We start from the raw sequence: 18,882 nt of genomic DNA, 5'->3' as shown, positions 1-18,882 counted from the left end.
TCAAGCTCTGCACTTCACCACAGATGTTGGAAAGTCACTGAGAATCAACGGACCACACGTGCACAGTCAGCAACCATTCTGCAGGTTGCTCCTCCAAACTCCAGGAGTAATCTTTTGGGGTGTCACTTAACTGGAAAGCTTTCAAAAGAGGCTTTGGTGACCAGAAATCTGCTGCTGTGCACTTTCCCCTGTCTTCTCTCACACTTCTTGTGGTAGCTGCCCCTTTGGAGCGCCAGCAGTTCCCGCTCTCAGCATCTGCTGATCCAATAGAGCAGACGAGTGAATGCCACTCCAAGCAACCCTCTAGTTCCCCAGAGACCTCAGGGATCAGCTCCTCCCACCACCGCCACCTGAGTTGCGGGACACCCATTCCTGGGCTCAGCACTGAGGTCACAGAAGTTCACAGCACTTGGCTGGAGGGGCAGCTCAATTCTCCGCAGCCTGCCAGACCAAGCATGGAGAACGAATGGATGCCCAGAGATGCTGTTAGAAAAAGAACAGAGGCTGCCAAAGCAACCAGCATTGTGTCCACAAACTCATGAGACTCGAAGATCCTCTCTCTTAATAGCCATCAAAAAATTCTAATTTTTAAGAATAATTCTGCTCCTTGCTGCGGCACGCGAGCGGAGCGGGAGTTGCGGCCATGGTGGGACAAGCATTTAGGAAGTTTCTGCCTCTCTTTGACTGGGTGCTGGTGGAAAGGAGTGCCACGGAAACCATCACCAAAGCAGGCATTACGCTCCCGGAGAAGTCTCAAGGGAAAGTGTTGCAGGTGACAGTAGTGGCTGTGGGATCGGGTTCTAAAGGAAAGGGTGGAGAGATTCAGCCAGTTAGTGTGAAAGGTGGAGATAAAGTTCTTCTTCCAGAATATGGAGGCACCAAAGTAGTTCTAAATGACAAGGATTATTTTCTATTTCGAGATGGTGACATTCTTGGGAAATACGTAGATTCAAATCTATTGAAATGACATCACATGAAGCTGCCCATTCCACGGACGTTCTGAAATCTTTCATCATGTAAATAACTTCCGTGTCTTTTTTATAATAAACTAATGCTGTCTAATGACACCCATTGTCTCTAAACTTTAGTTCCACGGTTCCAGTGTAAACATTTCCAAATAAAATATATAAACAAATGGTTAAAAAAAAAGAATAATTCTTAGTATTTTTTTAAAGATTTATTTTATTGGAAAGGCATATATACAGAGAGAAGGAGGAGAGAAAGAAAGATCTTCCATCCAATGATTCACTCCCCAAGTGACTGCAATGGGGAGTGAATCTGAAGCCAGGAACCTCCTCCAGGTCTCCCATGTGGGTGCAGGGTCCTAAGACTTTGGGCCATCCTCAACTGCTCTTCCAGGCCACAAGCAGGGAGCTGGATAGGAAGCAGGGCAACAGGGAGTAGAACCGGCAGGCATATGGGATCCCGGCACTTTCAAGGCAAGGACTTTAGCCATTAGGCTACCCTGCTGGGCCCTAATTTTTTTATTTCTTAAATACAGTTTTTAGCACACAATAATACTTAATAATTTAATTTGAAATCACAACCTTAACCTTCCATTAGAGAGCCTAACCTAAATATAAAACTTACTGTCCCTCAGGAATATAGACAAGGGCTATGAACCAAAATGTCAATTACACTCACACACATTACATTGTTTGTACTCCATATGGCACCAATTCTCCTCCATGATACTAAACTATTCCTCCTCACTGCCTAAAAACATCTGTCTTTTAAAACACAGAACTTCTCAATACATCAAGCAAGCAGAGAATACCTCTTGATAATTAAAAAAAATAAGGCAATTATGGAAGATTACTGTTCAAGAAGGTAGAGCATCACCCAGATTATAATTATGACATTAATTTTTAATCTTCCTCTTCTAAATTATGTCAAATATAATGCATGTTCATTGAAATATAAAATTATCTAACTCAGATTTATTTGTTCCCCAAGATACCGGGACTTGACTCAGTCCCACATGTAATCACACAATCTCTTTGCTTTCAGAAACAATCACAGGGATCAGAGTCAAGCTCCGTCGGAGACAGAAAATATTTCTTTTGGTGGCCTTCTAGATGCTGTGCGTGGAGTCATTCACACCATGGTCATTAGATTCCAATTCATATTTCTGTTTTTTACATTTCTGCCTGTGAAACTAATTCAGTGTAATCCGTCTCTTCTGGATGATTGGGAAACCGTCAAATGTAAGTACTGACTGTTGTGAAATGTAGCCAGAAGAGCAAGCAACTCACATTCATCTCACTAAGTATCACTGTTCGTGAGCAATGATTTATTTCACTCATTCAGAAGGCAGGGTTTTTTTAATATGCCTCTTTACACTGCTATTTGATCTTGCGGCTAGCCTGTTGACAAGGATTGTTTCAAAAAATGGAAATGGCAAATGGCACCAAAGCTAACGGCTGTTTTCCGTGTAATCTGGGCGCGACCAGCCCACTTGGAGACCATGACTTAACTGAATCATGCTCGAAAATACAGTATTCAAGATCTTAAATTAGTATCTGTTGTCTGAGCAATGCTCAAGTTTACATAAATATAAGAACCCTCAATTTACACATGTATTTTAGATAAGATGAAGAGTAAAATACACTTCCCAATAAGCAGAGTGCTCAGACTGCGGTTTGAACTCAACCACACACAAATTAAATGGTATCAGCAAAGTAAATAACATCAATTTCATCCTATTTAAAACATGCTCCAGACATCTACCCTCGTAACATCTGACTCAGGCAACAGGGAAAAGAAATTGTGCACTATTGATAGTGTCTCCTCTCAGCCGAGAACAGGAACAAATTGAACAGACAGAGCTCTGAAGTCAGGGATCTTTTCCAGGTTTGAAAATTCCCCCAAGCGCCGTGCAGACAGCACAGCCGGGCTCATTATCCTCTGCTTCCAACCCCGAGTGCCCCTCACCGCTGTGCCTACCCGCCAGGGGGCCGGATCTCCTGCTCACCAGCCACAGCCCACGTCAGGACCCAGGCACAAGTAATTTTGGCCACTGAGTCGTGTGGATGAATTCATAACACGAATTGGTGCGAACTTCAGGGGGAAAAACATGAGCACACAGTTGATAATTCACAAGGGCTAGTTCAGCAGATGTTTTCAGAGCCATCCAAGGCAGAAAAACACAGGGATGAAATCCACTACCCCGTAGGTCCTAGTCCTGTGCCAACCTCTGATTGGACCCCTGGGGAAGAGGCTGAAGGCACCGCTTGGGAAGCCTGTATCTCACAGCAGAAGTAACCCAGCTATTTTGGGTTTCAGATTCCTGCTAATGCATACTCTGGAGGTAACAGATCATGGCTCACGTATTTGGGAATCTGCTATCCACACGGTAGACCAGATGGGGTTCCTGGCTGCTGGTTTTGACCTCACTCAGGCTTGACTGCTGTAGGCTTTTGGAAAGTGGAACTAGTGGATGAAAGACTGAATGATCTCTTTTCTCCCTTTTGTCTTTAACATAAATATTTTTTAAAAACTAAGGACTACAGTCCATAGAGAAATATTGCTGCTTGCCACCATCTTCTTTTTAAAGGAAGATCCAGGGAAATTGTCCTCCCATCACATCCAAGTTCTCATGGTGTAGCCCGTCAATCACAGAACCCATCAGACAGAACCACATTTGTTTTCAGTTTTTAACACAGAGAATATAGTTTAAAGACACAATTCCAAGAATATAATGACAGTTTTTTCCACCACCTCTCATTTTCACTTACTCTACTTTTGAGATGACATTTTTAATTTACAGTATAGTCAAGGGCTTAACACTACTTCATGCAGAGCACTATGCTTTAGCCATTAAATCTATTCCTCCAGCAGCACTACATCCCATCTGGGTGCTGGTTCAAGCCCTGGCTTTTCCACTTCTGACAGCTCGTTGCTAATGCACCTGGAAAGGCATCCGAGTAAGGTCGAAGGATTCGAACCCCTGTACCCATGTGGGAAATCTGAATAAAGCCTCTGGCTTTGGACAAGCCCAGCTCTAGCCAGTGCGGCTACCTGCCAACAGATGAAAGATCTATCTGTCTTCCCTTCTCTCTTGTAATGCCATCTTTTAAATAAATCAGTCAATATTAGAAGAAAAAAAGTTGAAGTAAAAATTGCTCCATTTCATACAATGCATTCCCTTATTTTTCCCTATCATTTACTCCTTTACTATCCTTCATTCAAAAACTCCAACTCTTTCAGGGTAAGAACTTGTGGCCTATTATTAGCGCAATTGCCAGTGATCAGGACAGAAAACAGTGGATGAATAGTTGTTCCATGAATTAAATCAACAAATTTGTGAGGTGTTATCGAGCTTCTTGACAAAGTATGCAATTTCCTTGAATGTTGGCTTCCTTTTGGAAAACTAGACATTGTCAAGAAGTGTTTCCTGTGCTTGCTTTTTTTCCCAAAATATACTTTTTTCTTGTTTGAAAAGCACAGTTACAGACAAGAGATCCTGCATCTGCTAGTTCACTCATCAAATGGCCCCAGGCTGGGTGGGGCTGGGCCAAGCTAAAATCAGGAGCTTTATCTGGGTCTCCTATGTGGGTGCAGAAACCCAAGCACTTCGGCCATAGAACTCCACCTTCCAAGGTGTGTTATCATGGAGCTGTATCAGAAATGGAACAGCCTGGGCTCAAATAAGCACCAACATGGGACATCAGCACTGCAGGCTTACTGTGACACAATGCCAGTCATTTTTTTCTGGAATGTTTAGTTTTCAGGCCTTACAAATAAGTCTTCATTATATTTGAGTTGATTCATGTATTGGTATGATAGCGATCCAAATGTAATCCTTTGCATATGTGTATTGGATTTTTTCCGATGGTATTTGTTGAAGAAGCTACCCTTTCCTCTTTGTTAGTCTAGCACTCTTGCAAAGAACAGCGATTACAAGTGCATGTGGTTTTTGCAGGTGGGGGAGGTTCTTTGTTTTTATTGATCTACGTGTCTTTTATGCTATTACCCTGATGTTTTAATTATTGCAGCTTTGTAATATTTTGAAATTAAGAAGCATGATGCACTGTTTTGGCAATTTTGTGTCTTCCATGGTTTCAAATGAATTTTAGAATTTTGTTCAGTTGCTATAAAAAAATCCATTATGTTTTGATGGCAGAAGAATTGAATTTACAGAAGAATATTCAAACAAAATCCTCCAATATAAGAACATTGGGTGACTTCCCTTTACTTGTGCTCCTCAGTATTACATAGTTTTCAATGTTTGAGTTTCTCACAGCCGTAACTAAGCAGTGTGTTATTTGCTGCTATTGTAAATGGGATTTTTCTTAATTTCCTTTTTGGATCATTCATTACTAGTGTAGAGAAAACTGGTTCTTTGCATGTTGATTTTACATCCTGCAATTGTGCTGAATTTCTTTATTTAATTCTAGCAGATTTTGGTGAAATCTTTGGATTTTTTTATTTTGAAGACTGTTTCACCTGCAAACATTCCAGTTTACGTCTCTCATGATCTGGATGGCTTCCTTCTTTAGCTAATTGCATAGAAATGCTGGAGGTAGGGATCCTTGACTTGTTGCTGTTGTCTCAGGAAATAGTTCAGTGTAGTTTGACAAAATGCTTCCTGTAACCTCTCCCAGCTCAGAATCCCAGGCGTAAGACTCACTTCAATAATGGCAGGGAAGGAAATGCAGTGCTGCTGCCCTGCTGTCTTAGTTCAAACAAAGTCTCCATTCATTAGCCATAATCTCCTTCACATTTCTTTATCTGAAAAGTGCAGAAAGTGACAAAACCCCTACCTGTACCAATTACAAATCAGTTACTGGAACAGAAACCATGCCAGGCATTCCAACCTTGGGGATTTATAATGGGGAACTTGTCATAGAAAATCAGAAATAGGATCTTGTTTTTGACACACAACAAATCTACCAAAAATTTAAACTATGAAATTTAAAAATTAAAGCCATTATGCCTTTAAACTTCTTGTCATTTCTATCACTAGATTAAAAACAAATACTTAATGAAGTAGGAAAAGGAAGCAATAAGAAACCAACTGGAAAGTCAAATCGCTGATAGTTAAGATGCAGGGGAAACTGCATCTTAACAGTTGTTTGACTCTTCCAGTGTTTGCTTCTGAAAGAACGCTAGTGGGGATTGCTATTACAGAAGAAAAAGAAGAGCCAACTTACGCGTCAGAGTCAGCCATCGTCTCAGCCCCACAGTTTCCCAGTGAGCACACCGCATTTTTATTACAGGAGTCTGTCACTCATGCCTAATCAATAATTAGATAATCCCTACTGCAATCTATTGTAATCATGCCTACAAAGGATTCCTTATATCATCTCCACAGATGCCAATAGCCTTCATAAGCCATAAATCAGTGCAATGTTGCTGGCCTCAGAGTTTTCAGCAATTAATGTTAATCAATATGAAAACCCGAAGATGGATGGAGTTGGGATTTTTCTCTAGACATACAATGAGGACAGATACTTTGGGTTTATCTTCTTCTGATGTTTGTCAGTGAAATGAAAGGACAGTCAATATCAAATCTTCCTCCTCCTCCTTTCTGCAAACCTAACCACACGGCACTAACCTAACCAGCATGTGTAATATTAAAGTTTGTGTACTCAAAACAGTTCTTTGCTAGTATAAAACACATTTTCAAGGAAGAGGTTGATTTGTTGGCTCCAGAGCTCCTTTGGTACATCCATGGGGGTGATATTAAAAAGCTTGGTGTTCTCCAGCCTCATGATGCTTGCTCTGTCAATGAAAGTAAGAGCATGAGGAGACGCCCTCAGCAAGCACCTGTGCTCAGGATGTTGTCCTTGGTTTTCTGCCAGCCTCCTGTGGATGACAACATCCTCTCACAGCCCTCCACGGTTTCCTCCTTCCCACCACTTCTTCATTCAAGATACACCCTGATCTTACTCTTGGCCAGGTAAGGCTGTTGGGAGTGGTGGCAGAAGCTTCAGCCTTTCAAGTGGAACTGATGGCTTACAAAGGCAGCCTTGCCTGACATTAACGTAGGAATGTGATCCACATCTCACCAAGGAGACAGGAAGTAGCATCTCTGAGGAGGATTCTGGGGAATATTTCTTTTCTTCCAAGAAGAAACCTGAGGGGTAAGTCTGCTCTGCTAAACAGGCTCTCTGTAAGTCAAGGTTGCAGCTTCAGCCTTCCAGTTGACCAAGTGAGAATACGTTCCTGGCAGGATGCAAGATGGAGTGATGGCAAGAGCAAGTTTAAGTCAGTATCAGGTAAGATGATGCATTTCTTTATTGTATTTTTTATTTGTGAAGGACCATACTATTGGAAGAATATGGGGGGAAAACGGGGGGGATGGGAGAGGAGGAAGGGGAGGTAGAGGAGAAGGGATCCCTACATCTACAAAACTGAATCACAAAAAATAATTTTAAAATACACATTAAAAAGCTGGTTTTCATCTGGGTTTTTGTTAACTGCAGCCAACACATCATTAACCAGAATCTAAGTACAGTCCTCACTGTATTAAGTAACAGAGCTTCCTACTGCTTTCTCTATATGAAATTTATCCTTTTGTGAGAACTTATTAATCCATGGATATTAAAACCATTTCAAATATCTCTTCCTTGGATCTCCCCAAAATAACTGGTGTCTTTCTTGCATTTTTGTGGCAAAAGCACCTAAAACAAAGAATGCGTCACTCAATAATATAACTATCTAATAACTCCCAATAGCATTTGAGTTTGCATGTGTGGTGGTCTACAAAGTCACAGCGTCCTTTATATTATTATATAGTCAATGTAGCCATTACTTAAAAAAAAGCATTGAGAATTCCTGTTTTAAAAATGTTTATTTGAAAGGCCAAGTTAGAATGACAGATTGAAATATGAGTATCTTCCACTCACTAGTTCACTCCCCAAATAGACCCAATGACCAAGCACTAGAGTAGGCCAAAGCCAAGAGCTTCATCCCAGTCTCCTACACAGGTGCTGAGCCCAGTCACTCAGGCCATCTTCCATGCTTTGTCAGGCATATTATCAGGGAGCTGGATCCAAAGTGGAGGAACTAGGACACAAACTAGTCATGGTTGGCAGTGGCTCAACCCATATGCCCAAACACCAGCCCCTCAATAATTATTCTAGAATAAATGACTGACTGAATGAAGCCCTACTTAGATACCTTCAGCTTCCCACTTCCCACTTCCTCTTCCTGGCCACCGCCCTCTTAGGTTTATATAGGACAAAAATCCATTGCTTTCCAATTATACCTTTCCATTTATTTAAATTTGCCTTAAATAACCCAAAATGGTAATTGACATATTTGTGCTTCATTAAGAAAACATCACCAGATTTCAAGAAACCCAATGCAGGTTTGCAAGAATTGAAGCTGAAACTGAGCAAATCAGCATTTCTAGCAATGCAGTTCCCAGAACTATCCTTTAAGATGTGAACAGATGACCTTTAGAGAATGAGCTCTATAGTAAAGTAAGTTACAAAACACCATGCTTAAAAAAAATAGGCAGGAGCCCAGCATGGTGCCCCAGAGGGGCTAAATCCTTGCTTTGCATGCACCAGGATCCCATAGAGATGCCAGTTTGTGTCCCAACTGCTCCACTTCCCTCCTTGTGGCCTGGGAAAGCAGTAGAGGTTGGGCTGGAAGAAGATCCTTGGTCCTAGCTTTGGATCGGCTCAGCTCCAGTCATGGCAGCCTTTTGAGAGTGAATCAGCAGCTAGAAGATCTTTATGTTTCTCCTTCTGTGTATCTGCCTTTCCAATAAAAATAAATAAATCTAAAAACAAAGTATTTAACAAAGCCTACTTTCCCAGGTGCACCTATTAATGAACCGTAATGACACTTTGAAGTAACTGTTCTAGAGCAATTGAGCTATGATCACCTAACTTTTCCTATTTGAGGGAAGAGGAAAAAAATAAAGTGGAAGTAAGGATATTGTCTGTACACAAAGTGTTACTCATCTTTATGCTATCATGTTGTTATACTTTCACCGCAACTTGAAGAGAATTGTGGAATCTTAGTTCTGGCAAAAAAAATCAAGGATTGCACAGGGGGTTGATTATTGATTATGCTTACATTCACGAATTCCTTTTAGGATGTTGTGAAACAATACATCCTCATCGCAGAACAATGAGCTGACACAGTGAGTTCACAAATCTCTTCAGGAACACTAATGGATTCAGAGTTTTGAATATCCTATGTCCTTAATCATCCACTGCCATTATATGTGTGGAAAGAAAGAACTGGTGATTACAAGTCAAACCTTTCCAGTTCAGGCTGAGAATTTAGGAATTCCAACTGCTTTGCAATTCAGTACAGCCCCAAATCATTTTATATTATTTATGACTATCCAGCATCTGTATACTTCAAAACTGCTAATGAGTTAACTAAACCTAACCCAGGCCATCACTGAAGACAATGGGGTCAATGAGCACTTCCCTAACACCTCAGACATTGCTTCCACAGCGATTATGTCACCACCACCATAATTCAACATTTAATATTCACTGCTAGGAAATGAAGTTAATTAACACGAATGCTTTGTGCTGCCTATGAAATGCCAAGTGTGAATAAAATAAGCATCTCAAGGCTTCATCAACTACAGGAGAGAAATGACAAGGTAACTCGAGCATGCTTTTCTAAAACCAGTTGGATAGCTCTGGAAACAAACTCATGAGCTGAAGCTATCGCAAGTGATAATTTGTGTGTGTGTACATAATTGGCATGTATAGACATTAAATGTCTTGATGTTTATGAAATATTAGTACTATGGACAATGCTTGTGCATACTAATGAATGAAAGTTGCATGCATTTACTCAAAATTGAGGCAGTAAAATTAATTTATGGAGCAGAAGAGAAGATGCTGCTTCCCATCCCAGGCTGCATTCTGGCATTATTTCTGGAATCCCAGGTTGGTGGGAAATTCCCAAGTAAATACCATACCTTTCAGCTAGAGCCCAGTCCTGTTGGTATATTGGGCAGGCCATCTGCATTCCACCTGTACAATATCGAGACCTATTGGTTACTAGTCATATGACACACACCAGGCTAACCACTGTATATGCAGTTTGACCTTCAGTCTTTACCAATATAATACCACAAGGAAATGGATACTTCTCACTCTTGACAATTAAGGAAATGAGTATTTTGAGGGTTTGATGATTGGCTTGTAATCTTATTGCTGGCCAAAAGTTGGAGGTTAGACTTGCCCCCTTTGCTTGCTTCTGGACTTCCCACTCGTAACACACTGCACCCCTTGGTAACCACTGGCAGGTCTGTAACTGCTGCTGCTGGGGTCAAATACAAGCTCCTGATTCACATTTTCATCTCCTCCTTTGTTAATGTAGGAATGCAATTTTTTCTGTAAGACCTTCTTTTCAAAAGCCAGCTATTATAGACTTTCTACTTCATTCAAACTCCTCATCCAATATTCATCATTCTGGTTTTCTTCAGTCATCAACACCTTCATCACAAGTATGAGTGCATGATGAAGGACACAATGCAAAGAAAATGGACTAAAATAGGTCTCTGCCCTCCAGAAATGTGAAATTCAACGGAGAAAGGAAAATCAAACTAGCTTGGCGTAGCCTAAAACGTCAGCCCACAAACTGCAGAATCAGAGGAAAGCTTTGCCCAAATCAGTTTACAGGACGCAATTCCTGAAGCAGTGTTAGGATGCAATTCCAAAAGGAAGTGCCACTGCTTCTGCTGAGTTCTGAAGGCTGGAGACGTTTGTGGGACGAACAGGGCAGCAGTGGACCAGGCATTTATTCAGTGTTCCCACACTGCAGGCACACTTCCAGTTTGAATCCAACTTGGCAGTGATGATGACTCAGATACTTGGGCTCCTGCCACCGATATGGAAGACTTGGTTTGTGTTTGTGTTTCACGAACCTGGTTCCAGCCCAGCCTCCACTTTTGTGGGCATTTGGGGAATACACTGTCAGATTGGAACATCCTTCCTCCCTCCCCTCACCTCCATCCTCCCATCTGTTGTGATTGTAAATATAGGCAGATGCACGTATATACATGTGTATGTATCCTGAGTGTGAAATTTTGAGTGCGTGTTGTGAGCATGTGTGTATGTTAGGAGTGTGAGCACAGGATGTGCAGAGAAACTCCTCCTGTGGACCTTGTTTTTTGTAGAGGAGTCCATATCATCCTAGAGTTCTGAAGGCTTCTTCCTCGTTGAGGAGGGGCCTGAGCCAACTCTTTCCTGGTTATCACTGCACCCCGGCTGGCACCAGTTGTCACTACCTCGCCCTCGAGTGTGTAAGCAGGTAGACATCACTGAGCCCCTCTCCCTTAGCCACAGCAGTCTTGACCCTTCTCCAAGGACGTGGCTGAGGACTTTGTGTCCATGCTCACGGACAGCCCAGCAGCCTTGCCCACCCTGAGGGCAGGATTTGACAGAGTTGAGGAGTGTGGACCTGGCACTCTGGGCTACTCTTGGTCCTTGCAGTCTACACACTGTATCTGCTCTCAAATCAAGATCCAGTCTGATACAGGAAAGAAGTCTCTCCAAGGTGAGCAAAGCCAAAGAAATGCACATGAACTATGTTCCTTCCTGAACATGTTCATTCTGCAACAGAGAAGCCTTCCGGTGGGGCAGACAAGCAGAGGACTTATCTTTCCACTGGTATTTTTACAATTCCTGGAAGGGCAGAGTGGTAGAAGACATGCCAACAATAGTCACATACGCCCAGGTAGGGTCCTCTAGGTACAGATCTATAGTTTCATGAAAATATCAGAGGATTTGGTGGCCTCTAAAAGGTTAAGACCATCTGATTAAGATATCTTCACAGACAGGAGAAAAAATCTGCTACTTGAGAGAAAGTGGATGTGAAGGCAGTATGTCATCTGCCTTTGAGAAAGCTGGATGCTAATTGTTCATTCAGGTATGAATCTTCTCCATCGGAGCCAATTTCAGATGTACCTGCAACTTCTGTGGTTTGACTTCCCTGCAAAGTGGAACTTGCTGCCTCCAGCAGAAGCCAGAAGCTATTCATTGTCTCACTTTACAGATGCTGTGGGAGATCGCATCTGACAACACAAATATCAGAGTCATCATTGGGTGACACAAGCCACCACAGCACAGCTCAAAGCACAGGCTGCTAATGTACTATGCACAACTATGAGTGATTGTTATAATCATTCTGAGCTTAATGTAGGCGAGCTAAAATGAAGTTTGCTTTTAGCAGTTTCTCCCTTTTGTCAATATCTAAACAGGAGTGTTGAAATCTTGGCTTGTGACTTACCTCACAGTATATATAAGCATCATTGCAATATTTTATTACTGAAAACAAACTTACACATTCACTTCCACAGTACACAGAAATGCAGGGAGCAATTCTACTTGGGATGAAGGTATAGCTGCAAGTAAATGGAATCCTGTCTTACAAATATCCACCATGTGCTCCTTGAGAAAACACACGCACAGTGTGATCCTTGCTTTGTACTTACAATATCTAAGACTTTCCAGGGTCATGTGGTACTGACCGGACGGGAGGGTTAATGAAGGCAGGTGGATGCACTGGCACCAGGCTGCCTGAGAAACCTCAACACGTCGCTTCATTTCCATGTGCCTTTCAGTTTCCTGCACTTTAAAAGCTGATGGTGCCAGCTGGTCTACTACTATGTTTACTGTAAAAAGGAGAAATGTACAAATATCAAAAGGACACCTCAACTTCCCTAAGGTATAGAATCAATTTAACTGTTCATCGATGAAGGAACGGATAAAGAAAGCATAGTATACAGGCATAATAGGGTATTACCTAGTCAGGAAAAAGAATGAAACCCTGCAACACGCAGCAGGACTTGAAGGTATGTGTGGGAAAGGACGTTATGTGACCTCACCCTACCACATACATGCAACGACCTTGAGGGCACACGTGTGTGGAAGCCACAAACCTGACCTCAGACGTAGAAAGCACAATTGCAGCTGCTAGAAACGAGGAAGGTAGCCAAGAGTGCAGGTGGACAAGCAGCACCAAAGCACGCGTAGACAGGAGGAAAACAGCCTAGTGCTCCACAGCATCTTAAATACCTAAACGAGAAACTCACAACTCAAAGCTAGGCACAAAATTCTTAGGTCAAAACATACCAGTAAATAGATACTATTATCTATTCACATAGAATGTTTTATCTTGAAATGGGTATAATAATACCTACATGACACAGCTGTTGTGAAGTTAGATGGGTTACATGCTACACTTAGAAGCACTTTCACAAAAGAAATCCTGTGCAAATATTAACTGCTCCTGTTTCATCCCTCAGAGGCACTGCAGTCAAGACACAGGGGAATGTCGCTGCACTGATCACGGCAATTCAGCCACCAGCTTTGTGGCCTGTTAGGCTTTTAGGTCAAACCCATTAAGGTCAAATCTGCAGAAGGGAGGAAAATTAGGACAAAGGGTAAGAAATAAAAGAAGCAAGAGGAAATCAATGGAAGATACACTTTCTGGGCTATTTTACAACTGATCAGTAAGGCTACCTTTTCTGCTTTCCTTGTTTCTTCCTGCAGGGAACTTTCCACCCCGTTAGGCTGGTTTTAACCATATGCAATCTGCATAACCAAGCTTAATAAAGAGATAGGAGATTCTCTATTATTTTTGGCCAGTGATGCTCCAGTTTAAACTAATTATCAGGAGGCCTAAGGTGCCCATTTACTCACTTCTGTATGCAATGATAAAACGTGTCCTGCTTTCAACTGGGAGGAAATCTAAAATGTATGGATTTCAAGGAAACGGGCTTCTCGTTAGTACCTATCCTCTCCGCCAACCTTGATATCCCTGATTCTCAATGTGAGCAGCTTCACTGCCACCTCATACTTTGAGATTCTATTCAGCATGTCTAGGCACGTTCTGGCTGTTATCCATTCAGGTAAGTTGGACTTCAGTAGGCAGAGATCAGAGGGATGTATAAACATTCTTTCGTGCATAGGACAGTCTCTTGGCTCCAAGCACCAACATGCCAATTGGAAAGACTAGCCTTAGGTTCGTTAACTCACTCAAGGACACAAGGTTAAAGGGGAAACCTGCCGATCCAGGCTCTCTTCTCTGGCATAAGCTGCTGATCTCAGTTACCTGTCACTAAGTAGCAATTTTACCAGAAACCCAGTACCTAAGTGCAAATGTATCACTCCACAAGTCCCCTGTTTCAGGAATCTGTGCACAGCTTTGCAGCTACTTTGCTTAGGGCGGCACACAAGTGAACAGTTCAGGCGACACCAGAGGCTATGCTCCCACTCTGGCCCAGCTAGAGGAAGACTGGATTCTAAGACTACTCAGTTGATTTTGTTGCAGGCACAGGGTTGAAGGTCTCAGTTTCTTTTTGGTAATTCACCCACTGGAGAATATTTGCAGCTCCTGGAGAATGACTATAGTTCCTTGACGCACAGAATGATCACTGCAATGATTGCTTACTGAGAGCTGGCAAGTGAGAGACTCCAGCAGATACTATGGCCTTCGACCAGGTAGTCACACTACCTCCGCTGTATTCTGTGGATTAGTACCAAGTTACAAGTACCTAAAAAGTTAGTGGGTAGAGATCCCACAAGCTCACCAGCAGCAGATGTAGGTGGGGACAGCTTAAGAACCTGTGGCCTCAGGAGAGCAATTGCAGGAGCCATGCACGTGCACAGATTCATACGTCCTTTTTGTCACAGTCTTACACATTTACAGAGAGTGGACCAAGCCTGAAGAGCCTGTGCCAAGGGAAGTCAACATTCCTGATACCAGGTCCAGACCAACACTGCAAAGTTACTTTTCAAAGTCAACTTGGTACAGTTCTTAGACCACTTCACTGCCACCCAACCAAAGAGCAAGCAAAAACAACCATTTAATGAAAGGGGAGAAGTTCTTTGGTGAAACAAATCCACAATATGGTATTTTGCTTAACTTTGATACAGAACGGATTCCTCCTTCCAACACATGTGTTGCCTTGTCCATTCTTTTCCAAGGTACCCTTATTCTTCTATGCTGTCTCTTACTTTTTCTACCTAGGCCTTTGCTAAATATCCATGTTATCTTTTGTGGGTGATCGCCCCTGGATCTGTCTGCTTAACCCATGTGGGAGGTTTGGGTACATGGCACGTTATGTTCCCAACGGAGCCCACAGTAGTAGTCTCAACTAATTGAGACTCCAACCATGCCTATTCACTGGGCAAGCAACAAGAGCTCTGGGATGCACCTGTCTCTGTTCTTGAAGGAACAGTGCTAGCATTTGCTGGATAAGCAACTCTTAGGTTAAATGCTACCCTCATGCTGTGTACCAGCCACATGTAATGACCTCCCCTGAGACATAGCTTTCAGCCCAGGTGTTAGCTTAGCTCAGCCTACCTGCCAGTGGCCTGAGACACAGCTTGCAGCACTGTAGGTGGAATGTGGCCTGTGACTTGATTGGAGCATCCAGAGAGATAGACATGCCTGCTAACCAGTTACGATGTCCCTGTTGGTTGGGATTACTGTCAGGATCAACTTTCTGCCTTCTACTTTTTCTACTCTACATAAGCTTTAAGTCCTTCCCAATAAATGCAAATCCCTCACCAGTTTGTCTCCGGTGGTTCAGTGTCCAAGAACACTATCACCCCACCCCGCAGTGGTCTCAGGCCTGCTGCTCAGGAAACCCTGAGAGACTTTCAAGCATAGATCAGGAATTTCAATGCCAAAGCTCTACCATTATTCATATACAGCAAGCTACAGAAATTAAGACATGCCAAAAGTGAACAGAGAATGGAGGGAAACGGGTGTGCAATGTTTCATCGAATTGAGGAAATCAGTGTTGAAAAGATACGAAGCTCAGAAGTTAACTGATTACTTTTCCATGGCAATTCCCTGTAACCAATCAGATCATCTCTGTTTTCCTTCTGGCAACTCTATTCAAGATTCACATTCCATAGGCAGGAAATGAGTATCAATACGAACACCTCCCCCCAGATTGGAGGTTAGCCACCCAGCAGGTGGAGGAACACATGGTGGGAGCCAGGGGACAGCTGCTGCCTGCTGGGATTTGCTTCACATTCCACATCACTAGTCCTGTGCCTAAGAACCCAAGTCTGCCACTCTGGTGTTCAGGACCCTGCACTCAACAGACATATTGAATGACCAAGAAGGTGCACTTACAGCAAAGCCAGAAGAGAGGTCTTCAAGAGACAACCCATTCAACAAGAACACATGAATTGTTCTGGACCACCAGATCCTCCAGTCCAGCCCACACCTTGCTCCCTTCAGCACGGCCAACAAGCCTAGACTTACTCCTTCAGCAAATGTTTATCAAGCCCTGTCGCAAATGTCACAAATTTAAAACGAGAAAAGTAAAACTGTGTACTCCGTGTGGTTAGAGATCAAATCACAGAAAAGCACAATAGATAAAACACAGCTGTGAAATCAAAGTCCAAGCTTTTTAAAAACTTTTCCAACTCTAATTGTTTAATCATTATTGAGGTCTGATACAAGAAGAATTTGGGCAACTTAAATTTGAACATGTGCAAACATCTGTGAGCATCATCACAGCTGGGGAAACAAGCACACGCCACACCTCCTTGTATCCTTGTGTCTGGTTCTGTTTTCCTAAGAACACTTAACTTGAGATCCACCCTCTTAAAGTGGACCGTATCAGGCTGTTCACAACAGGCACTGTGTTGGAGAGTGGATCTCTGAAATTCATTCACCCAGCGTAACTGAAATTGAATCGGACCTCCCCCTTTCTGCCACTCCTACACTATACACACCTCTCCAGCTGGACTCTATTGGAAACGTGAGCTGTAGTTTTTGATACTGATGCCAGTCACTCGATTCTAGGGTTCTCTTGAGATACTCAAAGGCAACATGATTTTGATGTGTCATTCCACTTGGCTCTTCACCCGCAAGATGAAGATAGCAGCAGGTCCCTAACCCTTTAGGTCTACTGGAAGAAGTAAACAAGACAGTTTGTCATCTTGTAGCTGTTCAACATGCAATAAGCTTTAGGGATTGACTTTATTTTGAATGAATCCTGACTTTCAACTCATCCACTATTTTATAATCAGCTTTCACTTTCTGATATGGATGCTGTCAGCATCAAAGTTATGCTGCAAGAGCAGGAAACCTATGAATCACACAGGATCCCATTCTCAGAACTTTCCACTTGGTTTAATACTCTGATTTCATCATCTTGCAATGCTTTTAAAACAGGGACCTCACATTTTCACTGTGTTCTGTTACACAGATGTTTTCTTGGAGATGTGTCCACTAATCCCTAAGGGGCAGGTATAACCGAGCAATTGTAGTGCTGTGATAGGCCAGTAGGAAAGATATTTGAGAGTGAAGACCCCCTAGGGATGTTTTCCTTGAAGACACTCCTGCTGGCTCTGAACCAAGCAACAACACAAGGATGAGATACAAGACAGGATCAGAAAATCTTGCCCTGGAGAGATGGAGGAAGGTGAACTGGGATTTATCTGAGACCACTGTTGACATGCTGAATTAACAGCGTAATTACAGCAAATTTCCACTTCACTTTGCTAAGATGTGTTTCTATCCGTTGATTATTTCATATTTTATCATATCGTTCTGCTTCGCCATTTAGGGTTTGCGTTTTTCTTAATGCTACTTGATCACGACCTGTGGTAATTAACTTGCCCTTTAGAACTGGTGTAATTTTAATTAAACAATCCTCCAACTCTCAAACAAAATGTTTGTTTCGTCTGTTTCGTCTGCAATTCTTATCACAAGGCAGTTTTGTAGCACTTTATAGATTTTCTGAGAAATTGCTTTATCAATTTTTCCCTGCAGCTGTACACTGAATCTGACTTGTAGTGCTGTCTGTTGCTTTCAATTAATTTTCTATTTTTTCTGATTCTTTGTTTGGCTAGCTAATTGCTCCGTTAAATTTATTTACCTTCTGATGAACAGTTAACGGTGGTTATGGTTGGGTCTATGACCATAAACTTGGCCTTCCTGGGTTCTACATTCATCTCATCCTAATGATCAAATTTGGTGAGAAATTTTTTTCTTCTACCTCAGCTTTCTGTGTTCAGCCTGGGGTCTAAAACACATGCTGTGCTCCCTGAACTTCTTACATCATCACCGGTAATAAAGATTTTACTGTCAGAACTCGGCTGACAAATTTGCAGGTTCTTTATTACCACCAATGATGGACTATAAGAAACAGAAAAAACACAGCTTGAATTTCATTCCCACCCTAAATTTTTCAGGCTGGCATTTAGAAAAAGCATCCTGTGACTTTATAAACCAGGAAAACCCGTGGCTGAAAGTCAAGGAACTAGTGCAAAACTTACACCTTTGTTTCCTTCCAGAATGGTGTGAGGAGTCAGACGTAGGGCACATAGGGTCTCTGGTCCCTGGTGAGGTTACCTTTCCAAAGTACAAACTCTTGCTTCTCTCCATTCTTTTACCCTTCCCTAGCTTTGTCCCCCAACCCCTTGAGGGAGAACATAGGGACAGAACCAGGATATCAATTCACATCACTTGGTGTTGTCATGGCAAAAGCAGGAAGACATAGCCTGTACCAACCCCGTCTGTCGTGCTGTCTCAGAGCTGGTTGTCTCCAGCTTATCAGGGTGGGAGGAGGAAGCCACCAGGCCCACCCTTCTGATGCTCCTGCAGTTCTGACCCAGGTGCTAACCACTAGTGCCCTTGTGAATGAGCTCCCTTGGCTACCCTTTTCCGCCCTTTGAGTGACTCACCTGTTCCCCCTCCTGGAGATGGTGCTTCAAAACTTCAACCCTCACAAACGTTCCAGCCTTTTTCTCCCTTGGAGTCCTCTCCTGTCGCTCTAGCAGGAGACCCTGCACACTCAAACTGTCCACATGAGAATTCTTTCATGTGAGTCAAGCAACCAGCTTTCTGTGGTCATTCTTATCAGATTCCCTGAAACAACGGTGCTAGTGAAATCAATGTACAGATAATGCATCCTACTCA

General features: G+C 42.5%; 1 protein-coding gene across 1 annotated transcript; it reads left to right on the top strand.

Annotated features, from left to right (window-relative positions):
- The first annotated feature begins 614 nt into the window (after positions 1-614).
- LOC101527058 (10 kDa heat shock protein, mitochondrial-like) lies at positions 615-1,065 on the top strand. The gene has a single exon (XM_036497192.2). It carries the CDS (start codon positions 644-646, stop codon positions 965-967), a length of 324 nt encoding a protein of 107 aa, XP_036353085.2. The 5' UTR covers positions 615-643; the 3' UTR covers positions 968-1,065.
- Positions 1,066-18,882: the final 17,817 nt, after the last annotated feature.

The sequence above is a fragment of the Ochotona princeps genome, chromosome 22 (genome assembly GCF_030435755.1).
Source record: "Ochotona princeps isolate mOchPri1 chromosome 22, mOchPri1.hap1, whole genome shotgun sequence".
In the NCBI taxonomy this organism is placed as follows: domain Eukaryota; kingdom Metazoa; phylum Chordata; class Mammalia; order Lagomorpha; family Ochotonidae; genus Ochotona; species Ochotona princeps.
The sequence above is the reverse complement of the archived record's forward strand: the minus strand, read 5'-3'. Positions and strand labels throughout refer to the sequence as shown.

Bases quoted from the DNA above. Each gene is read 5' to 3' on its own strand.
- LOC101527058 (XM_036497192.2), top strand. From the start codon at position 644: ATGGTGGGACAAGCATTTAGGAAGTTTCTGCCTCTCTTTGACTGGGTG.